The sequence below is a fragment of the Telopea speciosissima genome, chromosome 5 (genome assembly GCF_018873765.1).
Source record: "Telopea speciosissima isolate NSW1024214 ecotype Mountain lineage chromosome 5, Tspe_v1, whole genome shotgun sequence".
Classification (NCBI taxonomy): Eukaryota; Viridiplantae; Streptophyta; class Magnoliopsida; order Proteales; family Proteaceae; genus Telopea; species Telopea speciosissima.
This window is the reverse complement of record NC_057920.1, coordinates 45,139,213-45,151,261: the sequence shown is the minus strand read 5'-3', so window position 1 is coordinate 45,151,261 and position 12,049 is coordinate 45,139,213. Positions and strand designations below refer to the sequence as shown.

The window sequence follows — 12,049 nt, the reverse complement described above, 5'->3', positions numbered from 1 at the left end:
GACTAAATGAGATAGGTTTCGCTACTCAAACTTTGGGCAGAGTAACAGCTTTATAAAAGACTCTCGTCACCTGGATGCAAACAGAGTAACGGCTCCTGTTTATAGGGGAGGGGGACCCTCCTATTTATAGGGGAAAATCTTCCCTTCACGGTGTCGTCCAGATGTCCACGGCGTCGTGGGGGACTTTTCCCCGGCGCCATGGGTGACGTCAGCAGGCTGATGTCACCCCCCCTCACGACACCGTGGAAAAAGTACAGTGGTGCCAGCGTGGGCCTCCACGGTGCCGTGGAGATTTCCACGGCGCCGTGGGAGGGTGAGCAGTACCTCCTTCAATGTTCAGTAAAGGGTCTTATGAGTCATTTTATGGATGTTAGGGTGACAAGAGTCCTTCTTGAGAGAGATACCGATGTCTGTCTGTGTTCCGTTATCATTATCGTCGGGGGGGTGACAAAATTCAGTATCTACAACTTCATTCACAGCGGAACTTTCTATATTCCGCTATTCCCTTTGGTTTTGAGGTGAACTAAGAGAGGAGTGAACGGAGGAAAGAAGAGTTATGGCATCTGAGTTGAGTTAGTTAGCCTGAAGGACAACGGTTGGCATTTCATTTAGTAATTCCGAGAGAGATCCCAATTCCGTGTATCCGGTGTTGCAAGCCCTGCTGCCTGCTTCCACCCAGCAAACTCCGGAGCAAAGAAAAGAAGAAACTGCATGAGCGAACAAGCAACGGATGAGCCCCAGCAAGAAAACCAAAACTCAATAGGGGCGTCAGCGGTAAATCAGCTCGACCACCAGGGGAGCATCCGATCAAAGTTTCATTTGAGTTCCCCCCTAACATAAAGGAGAGCTATGTAGATGTGGGTCACTTCGCGAAAGACATTGCTTAGGACCAACGGGTCACACGACAGGTGCATGATCGACTTTGCACGCTCTATCCTTTGACCCTTTGCCTATCGGCTTGGCAGGCAAGCTATATAGCTCTCTTTCCTCACCTTTAGATATGGTTAGCTGATAGACCTCTGACCTCTAAAGTAATGCACTACTAGGATAACTGCTCTTACCACTAGACTAACGGAGGATAAGAACCACAACCACTGGACTAAGAGTTTGATTGGTGGTCCTACTGCCCGCCCCACTTGAAGAATAGCCGTGATGAAGGCAGTAATGAGAAATGAATGCCATCAATCCACCAGTCAATTCATGATCAATCATTTACCTTCAATCCAATCAATAGAAACTCTTGGACTCCCATCATCTATCTTCTTCGAAATAGGTAGCATTGCTATTTCGTACTGTACAATTCCTTTGTTTGTGGAAAAAGGATCCCACAAGAGACAAAGAAAATAATTATGACAAACCATCTGCCAAAGAAAGAGAGGGAACTCCATGAAAGTCTTGCATCTCATGTGGAAAGAAATGATGATGCCAAAGCTTGCTGCAATTGAGGCTGCTGCGAAGGGTGCAAAGCTCGTTGTTACGTAGGAGAAAGAAAAGAACCGCCATTGTTACCGGAACTGCCAATGACGAATCCATGCTCTTTCCCGCTAGGTATTCGGCCTCGTTGTTAGTGCAGGCGAAGTTCAAGGAAATCAGAATATAAGCATCTTTGGGTGATATGACTTTGTCTCCTACTCCACTGCCATTTTGATTCATTGCTCCATCAAAGTTTTGTTTTTAGGCCTAGCGTTCGCAGTCTCTCTGTATCGTTAAGCGACACCTCTTTGGTCTAGTGGCTAATTTCTTTAATTGGTCGAAGCGTAAAGTTACCCTCTTCAAACTCTACGATCGCTCCCTCTCTCTATCACACTATCATTCAGCTTCCTTATGCCTCCATTTCCTTAAGCATCAACCCAACTTGCACACCATAAGGGCCTAAAGGGCCCCTGCCCAGCAAGAAAACGGAAGGACATTCAATGTACTGAAAATAGAACTCTATCATACGTAGATAATCCAAGTGGCTATCTTTCTTCAAGTGAGAGATCGGATCGAAAAACCATCGACCAAAGGGTGTTGCTTCGGTCACCGATGGTGTTCTAGAAGCGAACTTTAGGTAAGTAAGTAGTCCCGTATGAAATTCATAAAACATTCATATCAGGCACTTGAGGTTGGTCTATGATCTACGTTCGCGGAGTCGGAGATCCTTACTAACTTCGCACACTAATTTAGCTATCGGTCATGTCTCTTTTCAATGAGGAGGCGCTGTAAGCGCTTGGGTCTCGCCGGTGTCTTCACCAACATCGTCACCAAGAGCCTCCCTTGCATCATCACCTCGATCGCTCGGGAGTGGTCCCATCGCTGTAATGGCCACTGATGCTACCCAGGGCACATCAGGATCGAATCTCAAGGAACGCCTCGCTCAATTAGAGGCCACCCAAGGATATCGATGTGTGGTAATGGGATATCATCTTTAGGGCTTGCTTTATTCAGGTCCCTAAAATCCATGCACATTCTAACCCTGCCATCTCTCTTTGGGACGGGTACTATATTGGCCAGCCATTCTGGGTATTCAGAAACTTTTAATAATCCAGCGCTAAAGATTTCATTTTAATATAGAATGAAAAGAAAATAAGATACTCACTGAACCAACCCATAGTAATATTTTGACTTAAGCTTAAGTAAAAAAAAATTGGCAAAAATGCAACTCTTATGTGAGTAAAAAATTACTAAACTATAAACTAAACGATGGAGCAATACCAACCCTATTGATAAAACAGGTCGTAGATCAGCTAGTCGTTGCTTCTTTGGTCTACGATCAGCTAAGGCGCGGAATCGAGCCTTTGGCTTGCCTTGTTCTAGCGCGCACCTTACTCAAATAGGGGCGGAAGGACTTTCTTCTTGGTTTAGAGTTGGGCCCAGTCATAAGACGAATCTGAAGCAAGCGCTACAGGAAAAGTTTACCACCACCCAAAAGTGAAATAGTCCCTCTAAAAACTTTTGCGGAGTAGGAGTTCGCTTCAGTTGAGTGCTTTGTTTTGCTAGTTACTCACGAGCTCTTTCTTCTCCTGATTGCCTTCTTTTCTTTCGTGCTTACTTATGGCAGGCCCTTACTGAGGGGTGGGTTGAAAACGTTGGATCGATCGGATGAATTTTTAATGTTTTTGGAGAACCTGTTGATAATTAGGTCCTATAGATACCCGCACAACATCTCCTATTCATATATCCGCGCCTGCCTTTATACAATTAGATACCAAATTATCTATTTTTTTTCTAAACTGCTTCGAAGTATATTCCCCACCAACACTTACTCTATAGGGGTGAATACACTTTAAAGGTTTTCCTCTTTCCCTTTCAACTTTAGCATGAAAATGTTGAAAAATCTCAAAGACATCATCTCAAGTGGCTCGTATAAATCAAGCAGTTTTTGGGATGGCGGAAGGCCTTTGGTTAAAAATGAAAGGTCTCATCTGGTAGGCGAGTCAAGTTATGAGCAAGCAGAAGCTTAGATGGAGGAGCTTTCAGAAAATGCCCTAGATCACAGGGATAGCTCAGGAAGGCAGAAGCCAGCGAAGAAAACTACAGGTTGCTTTGCCACCAACCTAGCGAAGCCAGCGAAGAAAAGCTGATCTATGACCACCCTATATAAAAGAAGAAGACTGAGACGCAACAAGCATTACTCCAACTCATCAATGCAATTTTAGACAAGGCTATATTGACTGAAAACTAGATTCGGACAAAGACATTTCGACTGAGAATCACATCTTATTCATTCTGCAAAACACACGAGTCTAAAAAGATAGTCCCTTCGGAGCGGACATCCCGTCTTTAGAGATAAAGAAGGACATGAGCTTTTTGTATGCCATATGCCAACTTTTTTTTGGAACATTTCCAGTAGTTTTGGTAGACGGAGATGGAATTGTGAGAGCCGATGTTCCTTTTAGAAGACTCCAACCGGGACTCAAACTGAAGAACAAATTGCAAGATATAAAAGCATTGATTTATCAATGTTTTTAAAAGATACATTTTTTTAAATGCATGAATTTTCTGGTCTGTTCTTGTGAACATCAATGTTCTTTGATTGGTTGGCGCATATGGGGCAGGGCCCTCTGTATAGTGCAGGAAAACCTTAACCACTTTCATACGGGGGATGAATGAACTTCGTGGAAACTATCAAATCTGACAGAAAACTTGTATGGGAGATGGCCCTACAACAGCTATAGGGGATTATACTGCAGTGGAAAAAAGAGTTGGTGACGCAGCCCTTTTAGGGGTTCCTTAGGGACCGATTCACTCTGCGTAGATTGACTGAACGCAAAAAGCCTTCTATTGGTAGGTGATCGTGTTTTTCACAGGCTTCGCTTGGAGAGAAAAATTATTTTATCGCGCTCCACATCTAATGAGATTTTTGTTCCAGCTCGGACTTTAGTTCATCAGTTCATCGAGGAAAGGAGAATTTACTACGAGAGTGTCCCGGTGAATATCGGGGTCTATTTGGAGAGATTTCGGGTCAAGGTGACGCTAGCTGGAGATTTCGGTCGAATTCTCACGTTGCTTGAACCTGTTATGATGCAAACTATGGAGCGAAGAAAATACCTTACCTTTATATAAAGAATGAACTCCATGAGCCAAATTATGAGTCAGGCGCGCACAACCTATAAGCGCGCTCCGGCATCAATGCATGCTAACGCCCCGGTGGGTTGTGGTGGCGGGTGGGGAAGGGAAAGAGAACTCAGAAATTTTATATACATAGACAAGAGAGAAGTTCTTGTCTGCTTTTCAAGTCTTGGATTAGAGGGCTAAAGGTAGTCGGTCTGCCTCTGAACCTACGTGCCTATGACTTCGTTTCCCAGGCAATCCGTGCAGCGGAAGATCCTGAATTTGAGACTTTCTACACCAAAAGTATTCTCTTAAACGAAGGTATTCGTGCTTGGACTGCTTTCGCTTCCTTAGATGCTGTTAATGGACCTAGAAGATTTGGCTATGGATTTTTATCCTGATCTGGTCTACTGGTGCAACATCCGCTTAGTCAACTCATGGTAGTGCTACTGCTGAAGCAGCTACTTTCGAAGTAACAGAAAGAAAAGCAATGACTGGAGTGGGAGAGTCAGAGTCGAAAAGAGGATTCCTCACTTCTTTCTCTCATTCAAAACTGATCCAGTGCTGGCCTTGCCGGATCATGCTAAGCCGTTCGAGGTACATACCGATGCTTCAAATTATTCCATGAAGACAAAGAATTCGGATAGTTCAACTAATAGTTGGTTGGCCGACGAATGTGTGGAGCCTAATAGCTCAATCAAGTATGGGTGGACCACCTTATAGGGTGAGAAGTTAGGAATAAAAACCTACACTGAAATAAGTCAACTCTCGTTCGGGCTTCTGAAATGAACCAAACGCCATTGACTCCAAAGACCAAGAGACCCCTGACTGCTGCTCTGATCTTAGAAAATCCAAGAGCGATCAGTGAGAAGAAAGAGACACATGTGAAACACTTGATTATTTAAGCTCAAACACCCCGTTGGAACGAGGGCAGTCTTCCAGCTCTAGTTCACACCGGAAGGAACCCTAAAGATGAAATCACCATATGTCTAATCAAGGATCTAATTCAGAAGCATTTTCAAGAAGGAGAATAATGAAACATGAGGCTTCCTTCAGGTTGACTTTGAAAAGTGCTCAAAAAAAGAAAGCACGAGATCCACCAGCAAGGCATTTTATCGAATCGACACAAGATTCGGGGATATGTGCTTTACCCTGACGGCTCCCCTGTGAACATAAAAACGTTGAATTGTTATTTAAATCAAATAAAACATTATCCTCTCGAGAGCACTCCAACTAAAATAATAAAAATTGCCAGCCAAAACCTTGTTTGGCGCCTTGCTCGGGCGAGTCGCTCAGTCTACGATTCATTCTGCGTTGAGCCCTTGAAGCTGTGGCGTGATGCAAGGCATGCATGGCTTGCTTAAGCTGCTAGGGTTTCTTTTTTTTTCTTTTTTCTTATGAAATAATCGAGATAAATGAATTTTTTACCATATAAAGAATTCCTTTCCTATATTTCTTTCTTTTCTACAGATATGGGTTTTACTAATCAGTAATTCTTCTTCCCATTCTCACTTCTGTAGGTTTCCCGGTAATAGGGAGATCTGCGAGAACTCTCACCCATATCTTACCATTTCGATAGTTCAAACAACTTTCTTTGGGTATGCATCTAGTCTCATTCAATAATGCCAGTTTTCTTTCAATTAAAAGAACATTCTTTTGTGAAAAATAAAAGATTTTGATCAACTAATAGCGTGGTGTATTGTGTAAGTAATCACTGAACGTACGTTGTAAATGGGGAGAAGGCTTCATCGTCCTGCTCCTCATAAATGATGTTAGGATCAATCGGCTCATCCTCAAAATTTGAAAAGAAATAGAGACAGAATAGAAGTACTTTGTTTCATATACATATATAATCAGACAGAATAGAATTTGAAGAGCTGTCACGATAGTTCACATCAAATTCAGTAGGCAGGAAGGGCACGAAAGCTACCCTTTGATGAATGCAAGCAAGGATGGTCTATGATCAGCTTACGGCTGCTGCTTTAATTTCACAAGGACCTTATTTGATCCAAATTTAGGGCGGTCTATGATCAGCAGCAAGTAAGAAGGTGGATGCGCTATGAACAAGGCTTTTAAAAAGGGGTTTACAGGAGGGGTCCAGTGCTCTCTTAGTGGCAAAGAGGTTCACTCAACAATATGGGCTTGATTATGAGGAGACGTTCAGCCCTGTTGCTAAGATTACCATGGTTCGTCTCCTTATTGCCATTGCTACAGCAAGGCATGGGCCTTTATATCAACTAGGCTCTCAGCTATAGGAGGGGTCAAAAGTGGCCACAACCCCCTTGTCCTCTATTTTATTGAATCGAGGCACCCATCTTCATTCGACCAATAATGCATTTCTTGCTTGATGAAGCTTCGCCTATCGAAGAAGAAAAATTCTTTCTGGTGTAGGCCAAAAAAAAACTCAACCTGCCTTCTAGCTTAGAATGCCTATAGACTAGAAACTAACCGCTAGAAGCTCACCCTTCAAGTGGCGCTTCCAGCGCAGGAGGCCAAGCATTCTGCCAGATGTCCCGGCCTGAGAGCCCCATTTGCTTATGGAAGTGGTGCGGGCACATAGAGATGTGGGTAGAGGAAGCCTTAAAAAGCGAAGGCCGAGCTATGGGTCATGTGTCCTGCATCGATAAGGGGGCTGACTGGGCTTTCTCCTTGATCAAAGCGGCGATAGGCGAGCTTGCCCCATTGGTCGGTTGAATCAGCTTTTGAGCCTCCACTTGCTGGGTAATGCATGTAGAGAGCATAGATCGAGCTGGGCCCAATGGGAGCGGCGAGGTTGCATCATATAAATGACGTGGAACACAGGGATGGATGGGAACACATAGATCAATCAATCATTTAGGGTGCCTGGTTCCCAAAGCATTGAAAGAAGACAAGGAGTGGACCTACCTAGAGGAGACTTCCTTCTACTATCAAATCATACTTTCAGATAAGGGTCTACTACAGCTGAGACTGGAAACATGAATTTAAAACAGACATGAGTGGGACCACCTTAGGTGAACCACGCGAGCTGGTTAGATGCATGGGGCAGAGGGCTCGTAGTACCCCCTTTTCTTGATCCAGCCTTTTCTTCGCTTAGGTAGTGAATCACCGACTAAAAATAGGGGCAGGCCTGCACACCCCTATTTTTATAATAAAGCAAGCAGGCGGTGGACTCCCTACTAAAGTAGTGATGCCTCTTGACCAACAGAAGAGGCCCTCCCTGCCCTCCACCTATCGATTCTTGAGATGCTCAATCTTCCCCTGACTCCTAAATCAGCTTTATGTTTACCATTTCTGCCTATAAATATAGATGGGAGGTAGGCGAGGGTAGCTTGCTTCTCTTCTCCTAGGCTACCTGCACATGTTATTCGCAAAGAAAAGGCAACGAGTGGTTCTTCGCTTAGTAGAGCTACCGGCCGCCGGATGATGACCGCTTCTTGTTCTCGCCCAGCCGCTTCTTTTGATTTCTGAGATTATTCCCTGAGAGCTTGTCAAGTACCACCAGTACCAGAAATGCATCTCCTTTGCCTAGCATGATAGCTCTACCTGGCGCTGGCGTGCCACCTTGCATGTAAGTGAAGCACTATTGGCGGCAATAAATAGCTCACTAAGAGATGATTGATGCAGTCAATCAGTGCCCTCGATTGTTCCAGAGAGAAGGATCATGGCGCCCCAGAACTGTGACATCCAGCAGCAGAATCTTCAGTAGGGGCCTATAGTATTTTGATTAGAGTGGGGGTCGCGAGAGAGCATAACATACCGCCCTACCATAGTCGCGAGTCTGTTTATAGTCGCGACTATTGTCATAGTCAACAAGGTTGAAACTTCCAAGAAAAAACTTCACCGGGTGACGAATGGAAGACCACTTTCAAGATGCGAGATGGACTTGATGAATGGATTGGTTTGACCTTTTGCCTCTCCAATGCTCCAAGTACTTAAATGCAGATGATGAACCAAGTGCTCCCTTCAACACTCTACTAAGCTCTGTCTATTGAAAGATTCTCTGAAGCAGTAGCCTTGCATTGTCACTTTAGTAACCCGCCCTGCTCTTAGACTTTACGTAGCGCCCAGGTGGTTAAAAGAACTATGGGAATGGAAAGAAAGGACCTACATTCAAAAATTCTTCAATATTAGCTGTGATTCTATTCTATTCTCTTTTTTTATCATTCCCATCTGGATATCTCCTACTTATAAATCTAAAAAATTCTTTATTTATTAATAAATATATAAAAAAATAATAAAACAATCAGGAGGAGCAAGAGTAACGGTAGCATCGGTAAATAGGTACAATAGTTGTAGTAGGCTCGGTAGCATAGCTCTTTACTCGTGACTCGTGATCCATAGAGAAGTCAACTGCCAGTCGACACTAAGCCATTTTCGAAAGGAAAGCGGCCGGTCAATATCAATTGGTGAGAATGCTACAATGATGGCCTTACTCTTTTACTTTTATTTTGAAATAAGGACCACTTTTTAATTGCAGCCAAGGCTAGAATGACACGAATGGTGGTCATTTTAGCAACCTAGGGCAAATCTTTTCAAAGTTTTGACTCAATATTTTTTTTAGCTATTAATGATGCTTTGTATCTCTCTCATTCGGATTGCTCTTTCTAGGATCGATTTCCAGTTGCTTTGTCCAAAAAAACCACCGGATAGGGGTCTCCCCATCTCAAGGAGGGCCTATACTTCTCTTTCCTAGTCGATCTTGCTCTTTAAAGTGGTTGTCAAATGTGAGGCGGAGAGCGAGAGCGATTCTATTTTTCAGTTTCTTCTTTCCAACTTCTAGCAAAAAAAAAAGATCTTTATTTATATTCCCCAATTTGGAAGATATTTATTTCATTTTAATTTAGGATGAACTAAGCCAATAAGATAGGATGAACCAAAAGAGTTCTGCATCATGAACTTTGTTTAGTCTTGGGGTGAAGGGGAATGCTAAGAATTGCCAGATTTTAGAGAAGAAGAGCTCTAGTTGCTCTGGAGTCTATCTTTTGTTCCTAAATGTGGGTTTATTGCTAACCAGATTCCCCATGCTATATGCGGTGGCAATGCAATTCTCCAGAGAGTGAGTTGTTGATCATAATGCCCGCCCCCTTAAACCAACCAGGCTAGCGACTTTTTACTTCTTTCTTTCTATATTTATTTATTTTTCTTTTTGTGATGATCCCTCTTTTCATTGGTGTTTTCTGGAAGGGTTTGGAGGCCGAAGATGGCTGACAAAGAAAATAGCTTTTCAATATGTGGAAATACACTTCGGAATGGAACCTATTTTGTTTGAAATAACTTTCGGACTTCTTTCTTTCGGGAACCTTTCTTGCACCTTCAAAAATACATCATGAATAACCAAATTCCAATTGAAATGAAATCTTTAGGAGGAATCAATGAAACAGGAATCAATGAAAGGACATCAATTCAAATCCTGGATCTTCGAATTAAGAGAGATATTGAGAGACCAGCCAGTGAAGTGATCTTGTAACATATGATTTGTTGGATGACACAGGTGGAGCATGTGGAGTGAGCCATGCCAGGGAAGGAAGATCCCAGCTTAGAAGAAAGTGGATATGCCGATTCTATGTCTGAAATAGCCGATTTTCGATTCATTGGATGACTCAACTGACACTTCCTACACCTACCTGGTCTCAAGCATTCCTCTCTCACTTAATCATTGCCCAGGGGTGCCCCTCCTCGGTCTCAAGAACTCTCATGCTCTCACTGCACTAAAGGTTTAAAAACTCCCCCTTGAATTGAGATAGACTGGGAGGTCGATGATCAGACCTGTGCCCCAATCCAGAACTCGATCTACGGTAGAATCCCAACCGTCCATAGGCACAACACTTAAGGCAAGGGCCGTGATCGACAGAAGGCGCTTGTAGAGCCCTCTACCTGCTTCCATTGGGACTTCATTCCGTAACCTGGGGGAAGTGGACTGCCATTACGCCTTGTCACGGAAGGCTGTCCAAGACAAACACCTTCAGTTGTGCTCTCTTGCTTCTTTCCGTGCTATTGCTCTCTAAGCAAGCCCACCTTCCGCATCGAGCTGAACGAGTCTGTCTTGCCGAACCACCAAGTCAAGTCAATCATCAAGCTAGTTTTCCTTCTTATCCTTCTACTCTCCTAAAACCCCTGCAACTTATTACAAATGTGTGTGGTGGACCCAGAGTCCACACCACATGTTAGTTGGTCCAACCAACATAAGAGATTCAGAAACAACAAAAGATTTAAAAATACCTGTCTCTGGCTTGTCCTTCTTCAAGGAAGCTAGGTACTCTTGGTAGATTCTTTTCCAGTGTCCAGTCTTGCCACAATGGAAACACTTTCCTTTGTCAGCTTTGGCCGTTTTCTTCTGCACTCCTCCCTCTTTCACACCAGTTGACTTGCTTTTCTTGCTTTTCTTAGTCCTCTTCTTTTTCTTGTTCTTTGAACCCTGAGAACTCTTCTCAGTAACAAGAGAAACAACCTTATTTTTCTTAAGCGTACTTTCTGCTTCTATAAGCATGTTAGTAAGCTCAGAGACGTTGTTGACCACCACTTTATTCATGTGGAAGTTCATGATAAAGGAGCTATAGGCGTCAGGAAGTGAGGCAAAGATAATCTCTATCTTGAAGTCCAACTCAAATAGAGTACCCTTATTATCCAATCCAAAGAAGAGCTTGGTAAGCTTCATCATATGATCCTAGATTATAGTACTGTCATGCATCTTTACTGAGAATAGCGCTGAGGAGATTTGTTGGCATGCAAGACGATCTTGCCTGCCAAAAGTCTACTCTAAGTGTTCCATCACATCCCTGGCCGATTCCAGGTCATCACATGAGCTCTGGAGGCTCTTATCAATGGAGCTAAGAATATAGGCGGTGGCTAAAGTGTCCTTCTCTTTGAAGGTCTCCCGAGCCATATAGTTGTCACCTTCAGTGGTGTGGGGTAAGGGAGGTCCATCAGTAGAACTAACATGGTGGATCTTCTTTGCCTTCAAAACGGGTATAAGCTTTCGCTTCCACTCGGGGTAATTAGTCCCCGTCATTCTATTGTCATTAAGTAGGGAATTGAGGGCGGCATTATTGGTCATATTGATGGCAGTTAGGGTCTACAAATAATGTACAAGCAATTAATTAGCAACCATACCATCGAAATAATTAAGGAAACATGCATCACATTCCAATGGTAACTCACAAAATCAACATCCCTCTTAGTCGAAAATGTGAATTGGAGTCTTCTAAGCCTTTAATATGCATAGCTTAGCTTTTTGGAGTTCACTATGTATATACTTTGTTGTCAATACAATAATATAAGGGTTGACCTCCAATATACTTTGGCCACTTGAGTGACAGCTTAGCCTTTCGGAGTTCACTGCACACTCAAGTCAAGTAGATACCTATCTCCTCAAAACAATTCATGGCTCTTAGGTAATGTTGACACTCAGGCTATACCTATTTGCTATGATTGTTTCTATCACACCGGAGATGGGAGGGTGCTACTTATCCACTGATCACTAAGGTTAGCCTTTCGGAGTTCCCAAAGTGGTCTATGGATAGTCCATTGTCTCATC

General features: G+C 43.3%; 1 protein-coding gene across 1 annotated transcript; it reads right to left on the bottom strand.

The window, feature by feature from the left end:
- Nucleotides 1-10,639: 10,639 nt before the first annotated feature.
- On the bottom strand, nucleotides 10,640-11,170 carry LOC122663002. Its single transcript, XM_043858709.1, has one exon. It carries the CDS (start codon nucleotides 11,168-11,170, stop codon nucleotides 10,640-10,642), a length of 531 nt encoding a protein of 176 aa, XP_043714644.1.
- Nucleotides 11,171-12,049: the final 879 nt, after the last annotated feature.

What these genes read in the sequence shown, in the direction of transcription:
- LOC122663002 (XM_043858709.1), bottom strand. Translation starts at nt 11,170, where the DNA reads ATGAAGCTTACCAAGCTCTTCTTTGGATTGGATAATAAGGGTACTCTA.